At 36.1% G+C, this 23,108-nt stretch overlaps 1 protein-coding gene across 1 annotated transcript in view; it reads left to right on the top strand.

Annotated features, from left to right (window-relative positions):
- The window catches only part of LOC123532704 (unconventional myosin-Id-like), a 59,734-nt gene extending 37,721 nt beyond the window's left edge, over positions 1-22,013 (top strand). Inside the window, exons 13-23 of the mRNA XM_053518227.1 lie at positions 292-346; positions 1,304-1,381; positions 3,597-3,763; positions 4,536-4,740; positions 7,796-7,835; positions 8,726-8,797; positions 10,361-10,497; positions 10,908-11,006; positions 12,489-12,605; positions 12,955-13,103; positions 14,211-22,013. Of these exons, the coding sequence (XP_053374202.1) occupies positions 292-346; positions 1,304-1,381; positions 3,597-3,763; positions 4,536-4,740; positions 7,796-7,835; positions 8,726-8,797; positions 10,361-10,497; positions 10,908-11,006; positions 12,489-12,605; positions 12,955-13,103; positions 14,211-14,367 (1,276 nt within the window). The 3' untranslated portion in view covers positions 14,368-22,013. The remainder of the gene's footprint in view (positions 1-291; positions 347-1,303; positions 1,382-3,596; positions 3,764-4,535; positions 4,741-7,795; positions 7,836-8,725; positions 8,798-10,360; positions 10,498-10,907; positions 11,007-12,488; positions 12,606-12,954; positions 13,104-14,210) is intronic.
- The last annotated feature ends 1,095 nt before the right edge of the window (positions 22,014-23,108 follow it).

The following is a 23,108-nucleotide window of genomic DNA, read 5'->3' as shown; positions in this document are numbered from 1 at the left end:
AGTGCCCTAAAATTAACCCTTATCATGCTAGACACGACTGATTCTGTCTTTGCGACCAGTGTAGATCAAGATCAACTTGCGCATATTTATGCAGTCTGATCAAGATCTGCACTGTTCGCCATTTAGTATCTTTTTGCTAAGCACCCCTTTTAACAGTTAATGGTACTGTCCAAATTGAAAAATGGACAAGTTCATTATAGAAATTTAGCAGGGTAAGGGTTACTACACTCTTAAACACTTTTCTGATTAGCCTCAAGTTTTATATGACCACAATTTATGTACATGTTTCAGTGAGGACGAGTTGATCAAAATGATGTGGCCTGAGGGAAAGTTGTCGATCACTGAGGTATACTTCATGTCATGTCATATTTGTTTAGTTTCAACTACTTAAAAATTTCTTTGGCTAATGTAACTTGCTCGATATGATTTATTGCAATATTTATATTTAATTTTATAGCTAAATACAGCTGATTTCTATGTTGATCATTAATTGATATAATGTACAGCTTAAAATATTGAGTTGATTCAGTCTGAGTGAAATATGTTAGTAGTGTGGTGTATAGTTATGATTCAAATGCCTGCCCCTTTGAAAAAATGCTAAAAATGTATTCTGGCCCCGAGGTATTAACAACTAATAATGTACAAAGAATAGTTTCAGAATTTAGGAATCTTTTAAATGCAGGAAAAAAAACCCAAAAAAACACTCCTGTGAATTTGAACAGATACTATGCCTTCATCAGTTTTTGCAGTGGACTAAATTTTGTGATTTTGACAGCAGGGCCTCCTCTGCCATTTGTCAATGTAGCCAAATGCTACAAATTCAAAGAATTTTATTAAAATGTGGCCAAATTTCAACAATTCAGCTTAAATTTGGCAATTGGCTACAACTTTCTGAGGTCCAGGGGAGGCACTGAGACATTCCACAAAATTAAATCTCAAAGGACATGTCATACTGTGAAATCATTAATATTCGTGGGGGACTAATTTTCGTGGAATTCGTGGTTGAGTCAATCCACGAAATTTAATCCCAACGAATAAGTAAAATTCCCATTCATTTTATGTTCAAAAGTTGAAATCCACGAATTCTTATCCCCACAAAATTGCCGTTTTGACCAAAACCACGAAATTTCATGCCCATGAAATTAAATGATTTTACAGTATTCCTCCTACTAATATTAGCAGAAAATAGAGGCTCTGTTCAAGACTGGTCAGTTACTGCTAAGTAGATGCAATTGGTCAAACACAAAACAAACTATCTTGATATTGTCATAGTATATAATAATTATTTTTTATATCTCTGCAGACAACCAGAAGACCAATAACTGCAGGTAGCAACTTCAAGAACTCGATAATTGCCCTGGTAGAAAGACTAGCTTCTAAGGTAAGCTCAACATTTATGCCACTATCTGTCTCAGTTATTAAATTTCCATGTTGTGATTCAGTTTAAAATATCACTTAAAGGCACTGACCTCCAGATTTTGGCTAAAAAATGATCTTTCTTTCAAATTGAAGTTTGGTCATATTATGAACATTAGAATAATAGTTTTTAATTTTAAACTATTTTAAAACTGCCAAATCAAGAAAAAAAGACTGTGTCGGGAATCGAATCCTGACCGCCTCGGCAATAAAGAGTTTTCTGCTGCTGTTATCAATAATGCTATTATAGAGGATTTAGTGTTCAATGCACGTTAAATATAGAAAATTATTTGTAATTGAGGTTATTTAAATCGCATAAAGAGTTGTAGATCATGATCAGCCTGCACATCTCTGCAGTCTGATCAAGATCTGCACTGTTCAGCATTTAGTATCTTTTTGGTAAGCACCACTTTTAACAATTAATGGTATTGTCCAAATTGAAAGATGGACAAGTTCAATATAAAAACTTAACAGGGAAAGGGTTAAGCCTGTGTCTCATTATAATGTTTGTTTTGTATACTAGGATGGACGACAGGTAGACACTCTATTCTGTTGATACTCGATTCAAATGTTACCTTCTCAGTTTTTCATTGCACTATGTAACTCTGTTTCTGCCAGTTCGACTTCAATCTCGTTGATATTTACATGTTAAACTTGTTCTGTTAGTTTTGGTCAATAATTATATAGATATATGAACATGCTGAATATGTATTAAGGCAGTTGGAAATTAGTTTGTTTATGTCTAGTTTTATATGCTCATGTTCAAAAATGTTAACAAAAAAGTATGCTATATTAAGATTTTACTGTATTAAAAAAAAATTTGGAATCTTTACATTAGAATGACTTTAAATCCGAAATTTGCATCAAAACACTAGTGAGTCGGGCTTTAACTTCCATGAAATTTGGTTTCTTTCTGATTAAAAGTCATTGCAAATTCTGCAACAAGTCTCCACTATGCTTGATTGATTAAATCTCTTCAGAACCATATACCTAAATCGTGTTCTGACTGGTACTATGGAATGGTTGCATGAAAACTGACTTTGAAGTTAATGTCATTGTTCTTAAATTATTATAATCATTCTAAAATATACCTCCTACTTAAGTATATAGTAATGACTTCTTTAATATTTTAAATTTCTGTGACAAAGCAACTGTTGTATATCAGTTATTGTGACAAATGAGCCGCGCCATGAGAAAACCAACATAGTGGGTGTGCGACCAGCATGGATCCAGACCAGCCTGCGCATCCGCGCAGTCTGGTCAGGATCCATGCTGTTCGCTAACAGTTTCTTCAATTCCAATAGGCTTTAAAAGCGGACGGCATGGAGCCTGACCAGACTGCGCGGATGCGCAGGCTGGTCTGGATCCATGCTGGTCGCAAACCCACTATGTTGATTTTCTCATGGCACGGCTCAAATATAAAATTCTGCAAGATAAATGATCGAAATGTGGATACATTTTCATCGCAGTCTTCACTTAGATTTCGATGTAAAAAGTGTTTTAGTTACTTTGTTATCAGATGGGTTTAGTAGTTTTTGAATAACATATTGGTGGACAGTATGCCAATGTGTATGTTTTATTAAAAAAGTGAAGTAAAAATAAACAGTTCGTATTCTGTTTCATTGACATTCAGTGATCAGCACAATTTTATCAAGAGTATATTTATGTATGAGCAATGTTATACCTGTAAAGTAAAAAAAAAGAAGGGGCCTCCGTGGCCGAGTGGTTAAGGTTGCTGACTTCAAATAACTTGCCCCTTATTGATGTGGGTTTGAGCCTTACTCGGGGCATTGAATTCTTCATGTGAGGAAGCCATCCAGTTTGCTTACGGAAGGATGGTGGTTCTACCCAGGTGCCTGCTCATGATGAAATAATGCATGGACGGGCACCTGGGGTCCTCTGCCATAAAAGCTCGAAAGTTGCCTTATGACCTATAATTGTGTCGGTGCAATGTTTAACCCAACAAAATAAATAATAAAAGAAAGAAAAAGAGATTGTCATACCAATCCTGTCAGAAGTTATAATTTTATGTTTAAAGATGTCTGATATATACATGTTTAGTATTGAGTAATGTTATTATACTGATTTACATTCAAACTTCTTTCGCTCCAAATCAATGGGACAGGCAAAATTTGTTTACATAATACAAGGATTTTTGACTGTATATATTTTCTTCACAGGAACCACATTATGTCCGATGTATCAAACCGAATGAGATAAAATCGCCTAGTAAGTTTGATGACACCAGATGTCGCCACCAGGTCATGTACCTCGGTCTCTTGGAAAATGTTCGTGTACGCAGAGCTGGCTTTGCTTTCCGATCACATTACGAGAGATTCTTGACAAGGTAAATGTCAGATTTAAGTTAAGAATACAAAATTGTTTCTATCAAGCAGTTCAGTTTCACACAAGTTACTGCATATTTTGAATTATTTTTGACCTTTTATAGATAATGAGAATTTAAAGTCGGGTAGAACTCTAGGGCCTAATAAGCTGTCAGTTTGTCTTTATGACATTGAATCTAGGGTAAAAGATTCAGAGAACAGCCAAACTTGTATTAGGGAGCTGATCAAGGGAGCAGCAGTTGGTTGCTTTAATAAAACAAGTTGAATTACATCAGAAAGTCAAATTTGGGATATTAACTTACTGGCTATTTAAGACAAGTGGTTGCTTACTACAGGTGTCTGTTAAGGCAGGTTCAGTTGTATTATTAAGGTTTGCTTATACAGTAAAACGCCAGTCGCTCGAATTGGCAAGGTGATACTCAAAATATTCCAGTTATTCGGGGTTTAAAGTGATGTAAAGATAAAAAAATTAAGAAAAACATAAAAAAAAAACATGAATTACTCTAGTTATCTCAGGTGCTCAAGTGTCATCATCATTCCAGTGAGGGATGTTACACTATAGCATAGTCAATATAGTATTGCGGTTCATAAATGTATGTTGATATCTGGTTTAGCTGTTTTCAAACTGCATTGATTTTAAAAAAAAATTGATTAATTCCATTATCAAAGTGTCTCGTTTAAATGTTTTAGTGAAGTCTGTTCTGGTGTTACAAGATTTTTTTTAATTTGATTAATTTATGAATTTTAGTTCAGACTGTATCACTTAATATTCAGGTACAAGATGATCACCAAGGACACCTGGCCTGTCTTCCACGGTACTGACTACGATGGAACTAAAATTATCATACAGGCTATGGGATTTGCTAATGACGTGAAGTACGGAAAGTCAAAGATTTTCATACGGTCGCCCCAGACATTATTTGCCCTGGAGGAGGAGCGTGACAAGTACATTCCACATATTGTACTCTTCATTCAGAAGGTAATATTGGTTTCGCACCGTGACTATGCATATTGTTATAAAGATGTTGTATCTTGCTTTGTAAGGCAGTGTACAATGAAATTCAATAGAACACCTACTAAGTGGAGCTGAAGTAATGTACTTTCTATATCCATAAGTGAAAAAAAAACATGATACAATCCAACTAATCCATACAGTCAGATCTGATCAAATCACTATTTATTGTTGGTAATCATTAAACATTATAGACAGAAGTAGGTATACTGCAAAATCTGTAATATTCGCTAGAGACTAATTTTCATGTATTTCGTGCTTGTGTTAATCCATGAAATTACATCCCAACAAACACATACAACCCCCATTTGTTTTATATTCAGAAGCTAAATTCCACAAATTGATATAGCCGTGAAATAGTCATCTTGGGCAAAACTACAAAAATAATATCCCCTTGAAATTAAAAGATTTTTGTCGAGCCTGCTTGTGGAAGGGAAGACATAGTCATACAAATGGCTGTTCGGTGCATGTGCGTCCGTGTGTGTGTGTGTCCGTCCAGATTTGTTTGTCCGGACCATAACTTTGGCATGCATGGGGCAATCTTGTTTATATTTGGCATGAATGTTAACCTCAGTGAGCCGGAGTGTCATGCACAAACCCCGGGTTCCTATCTCAAAGGTCAAAGGTCATGTCAGATCTTGTCCAGCCCATAACTTTGACATGCATTGAGGAATCTTGTTTATATTTGGCATGAATGTTAACCTCAGTGAGACAGAGTGTCTTGTGCAAACCCCAGGTTCCTATCTCAAAGGTTAAGGTCACTGTTGGAGGTCAAAGTTCATGTCAGATCTTGTCCGACCCATAACTGACATGCATTGACGAATCTTGTTATCCTCCGACGAAAGTCGGAGGGATATAGTTTTGGCGTTGTCCGTCTTTCCGTCCGTCCTTCCGTCTTTCCGTCCGTCCGGAGCCATATCTAGGAAATGGTTGGGAATATTTATTTAAAACTTCATATACATGTTCACCACTATGAGTTCTTGCGGCCCGTCAAGTTTCAGTCAGATTGCCCAAGTAACATTAGAGTTATGGCCCTTAGAAGTTTCTAGTGTTAACTATATAGGGTGCTATAAATATGGCAATTTCTGCATCATAACTTTTGATATATTTGACCTAGAACTATGAAACTTAAACAGAATTTAGATCACCATAATGTGGTTGTGTACACACAATTTCATTCGGATTTATATGTAAATTAAGAGTTATTGCCCTTTAATTGTATAAAAATCCACTATTTGTACATAACAAACTTACCATTTGGTAGAATTTCATTAAATTTCTTTCATTCTTTTCTATGAACATTTATTGTAAACATGTGAAGTTGTGTACCCACACCTGGTCACCCCCTTACCTTGATCACACACCTCCCCCCCATCCCCCTCCCCCCTCCCCCCCAAAAAAAATTAAAAAGTAAAAAAAAATCATTCCTTATTTTAGATTTTTTTCAAACAAACTTCATATACATGTTCATCACTGTGAGGTTATGGGGCCCATCAAGTTTCAGACATATTGCCCAAGTAACACCAGAGTTATGGCCCTTAGAAGTTTCTAGTGTTAACTATGTAGGGTACTATAGATCTATAGATGTGGCAATTTCTGCATCATAACTTTTGATATATTTGACCTAGAACTTTGAAACTTTAACAGAATTTAGAGCACTATAATGTGGTTGTGCACAGACAATTTTGTACGGATTTCTTTTGTAACTTCAGAGTTATTGCCCTTTTATCGTCTAAAAATCCACATATTTGTACATAACAAACTTACCATTTGGCAGAATTTCATTAAATTTCTTTCATTCTTTTCTGTGAACATTTATTATAAACATGTGAAGTTGCGAACCCACACCTGGTCACCCACTTGCCTTGGTCACACCCCCTCCCCCTCCCCACCCCCCCTTCCCCCCCCCCCCCCCCCCCCCCCCCCCCCAAAAAAAAATTTTTTTCATTTCTTATTTTAGATTTTTTTCAAACCTTTCAAGTTGAACCATTCCCCCACCCCACTTCTCCACCCAGTCATGCCCACAACTGATCATGCATCCTCTGCCGCCCCCCCACCCCCCCACCCAACTTCACCTTTTTTTTTTTTTTTTTTTTTTTTTTTTTTCATTTTGATTTTCAATCAATGATTATAATCAACATGTGAAATTTTGTTCTCCCCGTTCCTCTGCACCCCACCCCCTAAACTAAATATATCTATATAGATATATATATTTCCATTCCCTTTTTTTTTTTTTTTTTTTTTTTAAATGTTCAGACCTTCAGCATTACATGTTATGTTATGACTGCACAAACCTTGCCCTCAGCCATGTTCAAGATATCTTACCTGTATTCTCTCAAGGACATCTGCTCTTTTAAGTTCAAATGTACATGTTAAACAGCAACACCTGGTGCCAAACCACTCAAAGACAACATTTCGTTCCAGTTAAACTTCAAGCTCACATTTCAATTAACTGCATTTAATTTTAAAAGCTAAGCTTATTACAGTAAGCATATCCCATTCAAAATAAATTCTTTAGTCAGGATCAAAGTATCATACATTTATTATGTACTCTTTAATTAAACATTTGTTTTCTGTTAAATTGATTTTGACTAATGAAATTATTTGCTTCTTATTAACATCCTTAACTTTTTGCCGGATATATCTTTTTGCCATTCCTCAATACAAACCCTTTCGGCGGGGGATACCAATTCATCGAATTTGCTTGTTTATATTTGGCATGGATGTTTAACTCAATGAGACGGACTCTATCTCAAAGGTCAAGGTCACAGTTAGGGGTCAGAGGGCGAGCTTGACATGTTGCCCGTTGGCTTCTAGTTTTACAGTACCTTTTTTTTTTTTTTGACATGCATGATTATATGCACATCTCTAGGTAGGGTTAATTTTAGGGGAGCCTAGTTCACCAATTTAAAGATATGGGGTATGTCGATTCCCTAAGATCAATGGTTTTGCGGATTTTACTTTACTGTTAACTTCTATTCCAGTGTTTCCCTGGTCGGTTAACAAAAGTTTTTCTATTAAGATGTGGCGTGGGGCAATGCAAGAAGGAAGGAAAAGCGAGCGTGCGATCTTTTCATCATGTAAGATTCCGACCTACAAACTTCGCGAAATTCACAGATCAAGATCTCTTCAAGTGGGTTTCATGGAGGTTTTATAATGTTTGGAATGTTTCTGCAAAACAGTGGTTAGATGTCATCATTTTTAAAAATCTGTAATAGGCTTTTTCTGTTAAAAGAAGTGGGGTATAGCCTTTTGGGGCAGAGGGGGAAAGTGCGATGTTTTAGACCTTTTCCCTCTGTCCTGGGGGGGGATAACTTCCCACTGCTTGCAGAGGGGCCAAGTCTGCTTGAGTGCCCGTAGATAATGTTGGGAGACACACTGGGTTTTTGTTCGTCCACCTTAAAAAGTGAATAGGTCCCTTATCCCAATTTATTTTAAGTGACAACACAACGGGTAGTGGATGAAAAAACCAATTAAATTAAAAACGTTTTCGACAATTTTTTGGGGATTTCTCCCAAATTTAATTTAAAAGGATTAATCATTTTTTTTTTTTTTTTTTATTTTTGAATTTTTTTTTCCCAAAGAAAAGGGCCCTCTGTAGGTTCGGGGGGAAAATTTTTGTCTGCTTGTTTAGTACTGTGGTAAGACGGGAAAAATTTTTGCTGTTAGAATAGATTACAAGCGTTTTTCCTTAGATGGTATAGACACCATCATATGAGCCGCGCCATGAAAAACCAACATAGTGTTTTGGGGGACCACTGGATCCGACTGTTCGTTTTAAAAGCCTATTGCAATTAGAGAAACCAAGCGAACAGCATGATCCGACCAACGCGCAATGCGAGGCGGGCCCGGGATCCATGTGGTCGCCAACGCCTAGTTTTTTCTCAGGCGGCCAAATTTTTTTTGTTTTTTTAGTTTCATTTATACACAACCTGAGATTTCATTGTTTCAGAAATGGAAAAAGATGAGGGATTAGGGGAAGAGCTTAAATGGCCGCCGCCGCCTAAAGTTCTAACAGAAGGGGGTAGCTAATTGAAGAATCCCAAATAGGTAATAAAAGGAAGGAGTAAACTCTTTTTAAAAAAACTGGGTTATAAGGTTGGCAGAGGAAGCATTTCAAAACCCCCCTTTTAACCTTTTTTTAAAAAAAGTTTGTGCATGTGAAATAGGCGGGTTCCAGCAAAGAGGGTTTTTATAGCGAAATTTCAGATTTTAAAAACACAACAAATAAAATTTTTACACTTTTGATATGTTTAATATATGACCTGCCGGGGAAAACCCCAACACGTGGGTTTCGACCAGCGGGATCCAACCAGCCTGCGCATCCGCGCATCGGGTCGGGCTCCGCTGTTCGCTTTTAAAGCCTATTGGAGTTGAGAAACGTTAGCGGCAGCAGGGATCCGACCAGCTGCGCGGATGCTAGGCGGGTCTGGACCAGCGGTCGCACACCCACTATTTTTGGTTTTTTCCCATGGCACGGTCATATGCTGTTGATGTTGTCGGAAGTTATTTTTTTCCCCATACCATAAACATTTTATGTTTTAGATGTAAAAACAGACTGTTTTTGATAGACATATGACCCTCCCATGAGAAACCAAACATAGGGGTTTGCGACCGCAGGATCCATGCTGTTCGCTAACAGTTTCTCCCAAACCAATGACTTAAAAGCAACAGCATGGAGCCGACCAGACTGCGCGGATGCCAGGCTGGGCTGGATCCATGCTGGTCGCAAACCCACTTGTTGGTTTTTTCCGCACCCCATATATTTTTACATTTTAATGATAAAAATGATAAAATGTCAGGGCATTAAAAATCACAGGCAAATTATTTTTTTGGTTGTAAATCCATAAAATTAAATCTCTACAACATTATTCCCATTTTTTAATCGAATTTGAAATCCCAAATACATACCCTAAAAAACCATTTTTTGGCCAAAAAGCACAACATTTCACGCCCTTAAAAAACCCTTACCCCCCAAAAATTTTTTAATGGACTGGCCCTCATACAATTTTGGGGAGCATCATTATTATTTAAAGGGATTTCACGAAAAATTTATGGACTGAATAGGGAAAAGTGCAGACGGATTGGGGGGGTGTCTTGGTCCACTGGTCGCAAAAGCAATCATTGCCACCAGCAGGCAAGGATTAACTGATTAAAAAGTGCAAGTGCAAGAAGGGGGGGAAAAACGATGTGAAAGGTTTAAAATTTTAAAAGTTTTACTTTTTAGTTCTTCAAATTTAAGCTGAGTTCAGTATTTTTAGTGTTTAAACCCTTTTCTGCTGGACACAATGATTCTGCTTTGCGACCCGTAAGGGCATAACAGCCTGCACATCCATGCAGTCTGATCATAAACTGCCTGTTACCATTTGTCGTACTTTTTGGGATGCAACCCCTTTTAACAGTTAAGGTACTGTCCCCAAACGAAAAATGGACAGGTTCATTTAGAAATTTAGCAGGGGAAGGGTTAATAGTAATATTTTTGAAAAAAAATTAACTACAGGATTAAGCAATGTGTGCATTATGGAAAATGTCTGACCATCAGAAAAAAAAAGTAAATAATGTCTTTTTTTCGTATGTGTACTTTCAGGTGGGGGGCAAACTATATTGCGTAACTTCCCAGAAAGTGGCCAGGACGCGTTGAAATGCTCGGGAAAACGACATTCTCAAAGGCCAGAGGCCAGAGGGGAAAAAACGGAAATGGGGAAAGGGAAATTTCCTTGCCAGGTAATGTGGCATAAGTTTCCATCTGAATTCTTAAAGAAATTGTGTTTTATGTTATTTTTTTGCTAGGAAAATAGCTTTTAGTAAAAAACTTTTGGAGGAAGAAAGCAACTTTTAAAACAATTTGAAAAAAAAAGCTAAAATATACTGGGTTTAAAATTTTTAAAAACTGATTGTGTCAAATAGTTTATTCATTTAAAACAAAGATTTTTTAAAACAAGAAAAACATGGGTTTTGAAAAATGGTGAAATTTTAAAGTTATTTTTTATTGTAACATATTTGTGATGAACTGGGTCTTAAAAACAAAAGCATCAATCGAAAACAACAAAATTTTTAAAAAATCAATTAAGTTTTATGCAAAATTTTTAAAAATGTACAATTTTTTAGAGTGAAAACATTTCTGTCTATTTCAGACAAAAACAATCCCCTTTGACTGTAATTTTGTCACAAAAATGAACACGTTGAATCACACGATGGATTCTCGAAGGGCATTTTCTCCATACTGTAAAAAGGTAGGGCTGAGAGTAATTTTGGCTAAAAGTAGTCTCTCTGCCCTCTGAAAAACACATTAGACGTTGCCCGCCGGGTTAGCTCAATAGGGGGATGCAGATCTCAATTGCGGGGTCTGATTCGATCCTTGGCCAGGCATATGTTCTCCATGACATTTTATAAAAAAACATCGGTCTGACTTTGACCTCACCTCTGATTTATGTGGGAATTTTGGGATTACTTTTGGGAACAGGGTTTTTACTGGACAAACCGGGAACACGGTTAGGTTAACGTCGGCCCTTACATAACGAAAATACTGCTGAAAAAACGGCGTTAAACCCAAGAAAAAAACACATTTAATCTTTAAGTTTTTCTAGCATTAATACTAGAATTTTTGTTTGGTTTTCTTCCAGTAAGGGTGTATTCTCAGTATTCCCGGGGGTTCTTACCATCTGACATCCTTAATAGTTTCATTTCTCTGTCTGATCCTACGGGGGCCTCCGTGGGCCCAGTGGTTAAGGGCGCTGACTTTGATTTACTTGCCCCCCACTGGGTTTTGGGGTTTAAACCTCCCTGGGGCACGATTTCTCATTCAGGGGGCCATCCAGCGGGGTTTTGGAAGGTTGGTGGTTCTACCCAGGTACCCACCCATGATGAAATAGTGCACAGGGGCACCTGGGGTCTTCCTCCACCATCAAAGCTGGAAAGTCGCTATATGGCCTATAATTGTGTTGGTGCGATGTTGACCCAACAAAACCAAAAACAGTCTGATCCTACACACTACAACTAGGATTTCCATAGTTCACATGTTCTTGGTTGTACAGTAATGAGTCATGAAGACAGATAAACACAGTTGGAAGTCAGTATCTCGATTTTCCAAGGTATGGGGCATTTTACTTCGAGATAACCAAAATTTGACTTATTAATAAAAGGATATTTTGTGCATGTGTTATCTGGACAGGACTTGAAAATGTCTTTGAGATAGCTGGTACTGTGAAATCATTAATATTCGTGGGGGCCTAATTTTCGTGGATTTCATAGTTGAGTCAGTCCACGAAATTTAATCCCAACAAACATGTAAAATTTCCATCCATTTCATGTTCAAAAGTTGAAATCCACAAATTCATATCCCCAGGAAATTGCTGTTTTGACCAAAACCACGAAATTTCATGCCCACGAAATTTAATGATTTTACAGTATTTTGAGATAAGCGATTTTGAGATATCGACTTGCAACTGTATGTTTGTGAACAAATTTATTACAATATTTGGATTCCCAGATTATTAAAAATTGTTCTGGTAATTTCTTTATAGATCATACACTTAGATGGTATTTCATGGGACACCCATGTTCAGTAGAAACATTTCTAGTTTCTTGTTTCAGATATGTGTAGTTTGTAAAATCTGGCAGTTTATTAGGAATAATAAGTGACAGGAATGGTATTTAGCATTACATAATATCACATCACTTCTCGTGCCCTACTTACAATATAATGTTATTTTTAGGTAAACAAACACAACCAGTGTGCAGACAGGGCTGTTGTGTTGACGGACAAGGGGATCTATAAACTCGACCCGAAGAAAAAGTATAAGCCGATGAGAGCAATTATACCATTCCAAGAGGTAAGTCTGTCTGAAGACTCTTACATTTGGTTAAATTTAGGGCAAGTGTGAAGTTGAATAGCCAAAAACTGAACCATATCTTATGACTCCAGTGCTGATTTTTCAGAAAGCGGACTTGTGAGTGGTTCAAATAAGCTTGAAGGTTTCATCACAATTGAGTTAGAATAAATTAGAATAATCTATAAAACTAAAATTTCACACTTCAGCATAGGTGAGAAAATTTATAATAACAGCAATGGTTTTAATATACGGTACCATATTATTTGGATATGTTTGTGACAGACTGACATATTGTACTTAAATCATAACACCTATTATCTCTTACTGTTGAATTTTGAACTATTTACAGTTGTCGGGATTAACGATTAGTCCAGATGCGGACCAGTTAATTGTGTTTCACCTGACTGATGGCAATGACCTTGTTGTGTGTTTACATACACCTAGTAAAGAGGAGAGAGTGGGTGAAGTTGTAGGAATATTGGCAAGACAGTGGCAGAGGTAATGTGTAGTTTATTGGCAAGACAGTGGCAGAGGTAATGTGTAGTTTATTGGCAGTTGTAGGAATATTGGCAAGACAGTGACAGAGGTAATGTGTAGTTTATTGGCAGTTGTAGGAATATTGGCAAGACAGTGACAGAGGTAATGTGTAGTTTATTGGCAGTTGTAGGAATATTGGCAAGACAGTGGCAGAGGTAATGTGTAGTTTATTGGCAGTTGAATGTCTTTGTTTCTGTAATGTGTCACACTATAGCCTGCCACCTTACAGTCTTTACTAAGGTTTTTGGCAGCACGAGGATCCAACTTTGGAGCTGGACCTGTAAGCGTCAGATAACAGGTCTAAGATCCATCTTAAAACCCATGGATCTGTAATCTGACGCTTTCAGGCCCAGGTCCAGATTTTCATGCAGGCAAAAAACAATCTTAGTAACAACTGACAGTTTGTTTGTTCACCATCTTTGATCTGTGACTGTTAAGTGTTAGTTTATTGTGTAGCTGTTGTAAGTGATCCTGGGAGAGTGATGGGTGACTGACAGTTACATACAAAAATAGCATTTTACTCAATAAACAGATTTTACAGTCTAAATCCACATGTACACAGTGCCATAAACAATTCTTTGGTCATATCTTACAGTATCTTTTCCTTTGAAGCAATTTATGTAACATATACACTATGGGTCAGGTGTAGTCTTAATTAAACAAAACCTGTTTACTATTTTAATCATATGTAACTTTTATCCGGAGATCTGGAGATAAAGTTGAAATATCGTTTGTGAATGTACCCACAAAACTATCATTACCAATGAAAAATCTATCAGTTAAAGAAATATTTTAAAGTTTCCTATAAAATTACAAATCAGTATATCAGTATACATCTGAAGGCATTATTAAATTAAGTCATGATGATCAATATCTTAGCTTCACTTGCATCATATTGTTACAAATAACATAGCGATAACAGCAGAGTAATCCAAATGAAAGGACCTATTTTACTTTAATAGAGTATGAAAGGGAGATAACTGACCAAAGTCTCCCCTTATAATTATAATTACATAATTAGCATAACAATAGAAAAAAGAAATATGTAGATTGTTTTGTACATTTCAGAAATCACAGACAACTACAGGTAACAGTCAGTAAACAGCCCAAGTGTAACCTAGGCAACAAGTCACGGCAGCTTGTTATCAAGTCAACTGCTGCAAACGGAGGACCAGTTTTTAAGAAAGATGGTCCAGCACTTGCTCTCATGTGGCCAGCTGCATAGGCCTTTTATAGAACAAATTATACCAGAATCTAATTTGAAAATAGAAAAACTGATGGCTGGTCCCTAGCAGTTATGTGGCTATTTCCATAGAATAAGCCAGTGCTCATTAAATAGGAAATGTAAAAATGAGAAAATGGATTCTTTTAGTTTAAACTGGCTTTGGAATAACTAACAGCTTAATTCCTAGTTTTCATGTTACAAACACATTCCTGTTAACATGAAGCGGAGAAAAAAAACAGGTGACCAATATTGGTTAAAAGGATGGTCCCCAGGTTTGGCCAATGTCACTACAGCGAGATGTGAAAAAATACAGGGAACAAATGTTGGTTAAGAGGATGGTTTCCTGATTGGCAAACACACACATATAGCCTACCACATCAGGATGGTCTCGTGGTCAATATTTTAGTCATTGTTAGGCTAGTAAGATACAGTTTTAATAACGAGTAAAATGTTTGTTGAAAATACCTTGTATTTTGTTACATAAATGTCTTCATTATATATGTATAAGCAGTAAAGATTTATAAATATGTTGTAAATAAAACTGGACTAGCTACTGATAATGACTAGTTCAAACAATTGCCTTGAAAAAAGGGGGTGTGTGTGGTGGGGAGGGGGGCAAATATTCCATTATTTTATTACTTATTACAGTGTAATACTTGTATGAGACTGATTGTGAACTGCCTTTTCTTCATAGCTTAAAGTCGCATAAGGGGTTCTTAAACTAGCGTGTATAATCTTTAAACCACTGTGATCTTTTAACAGATTTTTACAGTTGCATGTTGAAAATACAGGAATGAGGCAGTTTTGACTGCAAGATGAAACAGATATAAGTTAAGAAACATATCATAACATAATGCATGCCTTAATGATATTGTATGCAAGCTATGTTTATATTGTATCTATTTTATATATGTCTTTGTATACACGGTTAAGTAGAAATTAATGTATGACTTTTATTTATGCAGTTACCAGGGCCAGATCTAGGATTTTAAATAAAAGGGGCACACAGTTTCAAAGGGGGTTGTGGGGGTGGGATGTTTTTGGTATGTGTAGTCTGGAATATATTTGACATAATTTGAGCATGGATATATGACATAATGGCATCTTAAAATTTGTAAATTTTGACAAAGTTAATAGCTTTTTAATTACTGCAATTAAAAATACTATTGATATAAAAGTTTTGGGCATAAAGAGAGCTGAAAGTTTTCTCTGAAATGATTGAATACTCTTCGGCTATGGAAAATGTATGCTTGCCGGATTTAAAGAGATAAGGAGCTCTGCCTGCACCCACTTTTGGATTTGTCCTTGGTTACAGTAGTTGGAAGAACACCACTCTGTATGTCAGCATGTTCCCTACTGTATAACTGATTATTTTTGGGAGTGAAAATTTTGGTGGTTCAAGGGTAAACTCATTTTTGCAAATTTAATTTTTGCATTTGTGTTTCTTTCTTCTTGAATCAAATTATATATTAACTACAACAATGTAAATAAAAGCAATAAAATTTGAGTTAGTAAGAAAAACAAAATGTCATTACGCTCAGCTTGCTGTACCAAATAAATTTCTGATTGAATAAAATTTAATATGTGTACGTGAGAAAAGGCATTAAATCTGATGAACTGTTGGTAACCACACTACTTGTGTATAATTATGTACATGTACTATTTTGAACACTGATTTTGAATGCTTTCGAAATTTGGTACAAGTAGTTGTTACAAGTTTTCATGTGGTCATGGATATCCTGACTGCATAAGGAAATTGATCTCTTTGTTTTCACAAGTACAGTTTGGAAATTAAGAAAAGAACCACTTCAATGCATTTCATAAACATGCAGTTATTCATGAAATCCTCAGTTGCTACAGGATATATGTCAAGTTCATCAACTTTAAAAAAAATTATGTGCTACATAGCTTATATTTGTAAATTAAATTTAATTTACATTAAATTTAGTTGCCTTACATAAAATCATGTTGACATATATATTATACAATGTATGTAAGATATCCGCACTATGTATGCCATTAAAAACGCAAGTTCATAGCATAAGCAAGTTCCAGTTTCTATGACCTTTTTCTGGGGTTGTTTTTATTTGTATAAAAACAGACCTTATTTCATCTCCATCATATGTATAATTGGATAAATGGTGGGTTGTTAGACAGTAGTATGTAAGGATTTGCTTTTGAAGTTTATAATCCATCTAGCATCCATAATTTCTGTGTAGCACGAAATTTTGGTTCCTGTTTGTGTTAAATATATTTGTATGCCGTATTTTAATGTGTATTTATGGGGGATGTGGGGGACCTATACACAGTACATGTATATAACCAGTGTTCCATGTTTTCTTGCCCATCATAATGTGATTGTACCAAGGTTGCTTGTATCAACCCTTATCATGCTGGACACAATTGATTCTGCCTTTGCGCGGATGCGCAGGCTGGTCTGGATCCATGCTGGTCGCAAACCCACTATGTTGGTTTTCTCATGGCACGGCTCATATTGTGAAATCATTTAAGCTTGTGGGCGTGGAATTGCGTGGCTTTGGTCAAAGTTAGTTTCTTTGGATAAAGATTTTAGGATTTCAGCCTTCGAACATAAAATGAATGGGCATTTTAGTTTTTCTTTTGGATTTAATTTTGTGGATTGGATCAACCATGAAATCTGCAAAAATTAATCTGCCCAAGAATATGACTATTTCACAGTATGTGTGTAATTGTGTTATAATAGAGATACAAAGCAATCAGGTCCAAACATAGCTGTATAAATGTACTAGGGAGATGTTGTGATAGAGCTGGTAGATCTGAAATAAATCTTAGCATAATCACTTCTTTGTGTTATCTTGGAGCTACATCATGTCAAAATGTACCTTGTTAAAATATATTTGTAATTTATGAAAATTTATTTTTTCATTTCCTTTCCTTTAAATTACCCTACCAATTCAGCTTTGACATAAATGCTACATCTTAACTGAAATGATAAAAGTATGTGCAATATATATGTGTTGCAGGCAATATGTCTTATCATGTTAATATTGTACAATTGCTTTGTTTCTGTTAAAACGTCACATTTTGAACAAGATCATTTTTTTTGACGTTTGCTTATGCCTTTCTGTAGGAAAGCGAACAGCATGGATCCTGACCAGATTGCGCGGATGCGCAGGCTGGTCTGGATCAATGCTGGTCACAAATGCACTATGTTGGTTTTCTGATGACGTGGCTCAGATGTTTGTTTTGTATCAAAAATCAGTACTTGTGAGAAATAGGTAGTTTACAAACCTGTACTATTAATTATTAATAACATACCGGATTGAAATGGAGAAATGTTTGACGACACGTCTTATTAATTAACATGTATGAATTTTTATAGGGAAGGGCTAATGGCCATTTTACCGTTTTTGTGGATGTAATATATATTTTACTGCCTGTCACAAACCTTTGACTTATAGAACTTAATTTGCCCCAGTTAATTAGAGTGTGTGAAATTTAACAGGTAATTAAAATTTGCTTCAGGTTTGGTTTAAGTATGTTTAGATTTTTTTTTAGTCCTGCCTACTCTGGGTTTCTTGCTTCTGCATGAAATCTTTAAACTTCAGTTTTATTGGTTGATATCACCTGAAATCATTTTCAGTTTGGGATATAGATTTTTTTTAGTCTTGCATGCTTTGTTGACAAATAAAACATGGTTTTGAGTTCAGATGCATACTAATCTTATCACAAAGGCCTGAATGATGAATTACAAAGCATCTGAACGAAAAAACATGTTTTATTTGCCAACAAAGCATGCAGAACTAAAATCTATTTTCATTCTAACAGGTTCAAATTACACCAGGAAGGGATACTTATCTGGACTCCTTTTTTAGGCGGAATAGCCAAAAGTAGGTCATTTTGCAAACATGTTTTAATCGATAAGGCAATACATGGTAAAATTCCTTATTTGTTTATATATTAAAAGTGTTAAGAGTGCTGATTAAATCACTCCTTTTACAGAGACGAACATCATTCAGTTATACAATATATATGATAGTTTATAAAAATACTATACATGTATATTTTATATCTTGGTTAGATAGCACAGTTCTTGTCACATATCAAAGGCAAGCGTTATCCTTATTTCTTCTTAGTTGTACTGCTAACAATGTACACTGATCAAAAATGTTGTGTACAAAAATTACTAAATAAAATTGCAATCTTTCTGTAATTTCTTGGTACACTTTTAGAGGTTGAAACGGAGAACTTCTGTAACTTGTTCTTTAAGCTCAGTGATTTATGACAATTTTCCGTTCAGCCATTGTATTTGTATTTCATGTTCCCAAATAATCAAGTGATAAATTTACAATGCTTCTACTATATCCTCGTGCCTTTGTACATGTATGCTTGTTTATATACTGCTCACTGTTATTTAAGACTATATACATGACATTGTGTATACATATCCAGCTTTCTGTATTTTTGTGTTCAGGACATGCCTTGTATCACTGTGTACATGTACGTGACATGCCTTGTATCACTGTGTACATATACGTGACATGCCTTGTATCACTGTGTACATGTACATGACATGCCTTGTATCACTGTATACATGTACATATCTTACACTTGTTTTTCGTGTTTTTAGTCATTGTTATGAATTTTTTAGTACTTTATAATTATATAATTAGGTGTACATTTTTGGAACTAGATCCTTAGTGAGTTCTTTATGCTGAATACTTTATCGTATAGTAATTGCACATATTTTCACTTTATTTTTGTATCACTAATGGCAAGGGGAAGTAGAATGCTAGCAGCAATATGGATATAGATTGTCATTTCATAGCTACAGGGAACACTTGTTTTTAATGGCAATAGGAAGTAGAATGTTAGCTGCAAATTTGGTTAAGATTGTTATTTTTGGCTACAGGGAACACTTGTTTTTATGCCCCCGAAGGGAGGCATATTAGTTTTCAACTGTCTGTCAGTTAGTTCGTTAGTCACAATGTTAATTTTTTGCATGAAGGCACTTTACTCGCGAACCACTGCACCCAGGACCTTCAAACTTCACGTGCTGATAGTACTTATTGAGTATATCACCCTTACTGACTTTGGGGTCACCAGGTCAAAGGTAACGGTCACAGGGGCCAACGTTAACTTTTTGCATGAAGGCACTTTACTCACGAACCACTGCACCCAGGACCTTCAAACTTCACTGCTGATAGTACTTATTGAGTACATCACTCCTACTGACTTTGGGGTCCCCAGGTCAAAGGTCAAGGTCACAGGGGCCAACGTTAACTTTTTGCATGAAGGCACTTTACTCGCAAACCACTGCACCCAGGACCTTCAAACTTCACATGCTGATAGTACTTATTGAGTACACCACTCCTATTGACTTTGGGATCACCAGGTCAAAGGTCAAGGTCACAGGGGCTAACGTTAACTTTTTGCATGAAGACACTGTTCTCGCGAACCACTGCACCCAGGACCTTCAAACTTCACATGCTGATAGTACTTATTGAGTACACCACCCCTACTGACTTTGGGGTCACCAGGTCAAAGGTCACGGTCACAGGGGCCAACATTAACTTTTTGCATGAAGGCACTTTACTCGCGAACCATTGCACCCAGGACCTTCAGACTTCACAGGCTGATAGTACTTATTGAGTACACCACTCCTAATGACTTTGGGGTCACCAGGTCAAAGGTCAAGGTCACAGGGCAAGCGTTAACTTTTTGCATGAAGGCACTTTACTCGCGAACCACTGCACCCAGGACCTTCAAACTTCACATGCTGATAGTACTTATTGAGTACACCACCCCTACTGACTTTGGGGTCACCAGGTCAAAGGTCAAGGTCACAGGGGCCAACGTTAACTTTTTGCATGAAGGCACTTGACTCACGAATCACTGCACCCAGGACCTTCAAACTTTACATGCTGATAATACTTTATGAGTACACCAACCCTACTGACTTTGGGGTCACCAGGTCAAAGGTCAAGGTGCTGTGAGGGCATTTGTCACCATTAGTGACAACTCTTGTTTTTAATGGCATTAGGAAGTAGAATGTTAGTAGCAAATTGAGTTGAGGTTGTCATTTCATGGCTACAGGGAACACTTTTTTTCATGGCAATAGCAAGTAGAAGGTTAGCAGCAAATTAGGTTAAGATTGTTATTTCATGGCTACAGGGAACACTTACCTTCTTAATGGCAAGGAAAAGTAGAATGCTAGCAGCAAATTGGGTATAGATTGTTATTTCATGGCCACAGGAAACACTTTTGTGATGCAGATCATGTATTCTTGCCAGGTAAAGGATGTAGATTTTAGTTTAAATAGGCTTGCTTGTATTGCTTGCTAATGGACCACTATCAAACTTAAACACTGCACATTTTACTTTAAAGATACTGATGTGTTATGCTCTTCCCTAAAACTTTAGATAGAGAGTTTACATATCCATAGACTCCATATTTACATTTAATTGAGTTTTCTGATTAGTTCCTTTTAACAGAATATTCCTATCTGAAAGCTTGGTTTTGTTACCATAGGAACACATAAACATTGTCAATGGGCATAGTTCCAGGTAGGCACTGAATGCCTAGGCCTGCACATAATTTTCAGATATATACATGTAGTACTTTTAAAACAATTTTTGTTTAGTCCTAGATATGGCTTAAAACGCTCCTGCACGAATTCTAGACAAAAAAATCCTGTGGTCCGTACCCTTGGACCTTCCTAAAATGTCAAGCCTGCAGATATATTCTGTTCTAGATACATTTTTTTCTCAAAAGCATGCAGTCATTAGATGAATCAAAATATCAGTGATAGCTAGTTATTAATGAGCTTTTGCTAGGTTTAACTTTGGCTTTTTTTGACAATCACATTTTCTTTTTGCAATACAAGTTTTTTTTTCAAACTGTAATGCTTTACGTTTATATTTGTGTTCGAAAATATGTTTATATCAGAGTTTAGGACCATACATTTATATAAATGTTAAGAACTATACATTAATAACAGTGTTTTAAACTACCGGTATATGTTTATATAAGTGGTTAGGATCATACGTTTTTATTGATGTTTAGGAACATTAGTGTTCAGAACTATACATTTATATGTGTTTAAGAATTTTCAACTGGAATTTATTACAGATCTTTTTTTCACTTTGGGTTCAGTATTTATAATTCTTAACTGTGTTGTTGGAATGTTGTTTTAATTTTCAGATATATGGTGTTGAGAACATAAGAAAGATCAAATGTTTAGGGTCTGATTGCACCCTTGCCATATTTTGAAAAGTTACTTTGTTTTATATCTATAAGTGTCTTAAGATAAATGGTCTTCCGCTTCTATTTCTACAAACTGAAGTCCAGTGATCTTGGAAGATTGTTTAAACACTTTCTACGTTACATAGACAAGCAGTGAAATGAAATTCAAAAAGTTCTTTTATATGACAGCTTCACCATAGGGGAAATAAAATGCTTTTAGGATTTCTTTTTTGCAATTTTGAATATACTTGGCTGAGTTAGGAAATTTTAATGCAAATTTTGTGTGTAATTCTTCTGATATATCGAAGTATACATCTATGGCTAGGTTCCATTTTATACATATACAATATACTTAGCTTTGTTATTTAAGGAATTGTTAAATATATGATGTATTTTATTTGTAAAATAAAAGTTAAAACGCAGTTTTATTGTACTTGTTTGTTTTTAATGCTGCGTTTGTTTCACTTATTTTACCCATTAAGCAGCATTCGCTCATTGTAAGTCGTCTGGAATACATCACCAAAAAGTTAAAAAATCCAAAACAAATAAAAAACGCGGACAGGGATTTGAATTACACCAAACTTGATCTGCAGTATCCTGGCAAGGACATCTCTTAACCTATTTCAAATGGTTTTGTTAGACCCTTTTTGGGGCTGCTAGAGCTAAAAACAGACAAAAACCTTAAACTACTTCTGCTCAAGAACTACTCGATATATCTTCACAAAACTTGGTCTGTAGCATTCTTGTAAAATCCTCTCTCAGACTGTTTTCAAATGATTTTACTTGGCCCCTGTTATGGGCCGCCTGAGTTAAAAATAGAAAAAAAAACTTGTAAACAAGCTTTCATTAACCATTTAATGGACCTCCACCAAACTTGTTCTTTAGCGTACTTGTAAAGATACAAAAGATCCTTTTTTGTCCCCTTTTAGGAGACACAAGAGCTAAAAATAGAAATATCTTAAAGCGTCTTTTTCTCATGAGCTGCTGGGTGGATCGTCGCCAAACTTGGCTTGTAACATCCTTGTACGGACTTCTCCCGTTTTTTTCCCAAATGATTTTTGTGTTTCTTGATAATGTCTCTTGGTATCCTGTCACAGCTAACCCACATCGAAAATAACCTCACGTTTAGAATGTGCTCTTGTAAAACTTCGCGATTGTTGGGTCGGGGTTCTCAGTTAACGGACAACTATGGTGTACCATTTAGGTCGAAAATCTGCGTTGCGTTCGTGCTATTTTCTGCCCGTGTTCGTCCAATAACTAGTGCACTTTTTGTCAGACCTGAACCAAACCTATACAAAGTGTACATCTCTAGGCTTACTTCCAATAACTAGCCAGTTCGGACCAGTATTTTAATTGTCGAAAAGTACAATTGTAAAATCGCGATTGACCACCTAAAGTAAAACACTTGTGTCTTAAACAGGTTACATGTAATACATCCATCCTTTCAATATCAAGTATTGTTTGCAAAGAAGTAGTTCCCTTCCTGTGAAATTGCCTTTAACATACTGCACTTAATA

Source organism: Mercenaria mercenaria, chromosome 11 (genome assembly GCF_021730395.1).
Source record: "Mercenaria mercenaria strain notata chromosome 11, MADL_Memer_1, whole genome shotgun sequence".
In the NCBI taxonomy this organism is placed as follows: Eukaryota; Metazoa; Mollusca; class Bivalvia; order Venerida; family Veneridae; genus Mercenaria; species Mercenaria mercenaria.
Note: the sequence above shows the minus strand (reverse complement) of the source record. Positions and strands in the feature narration are given on the sequence as shown.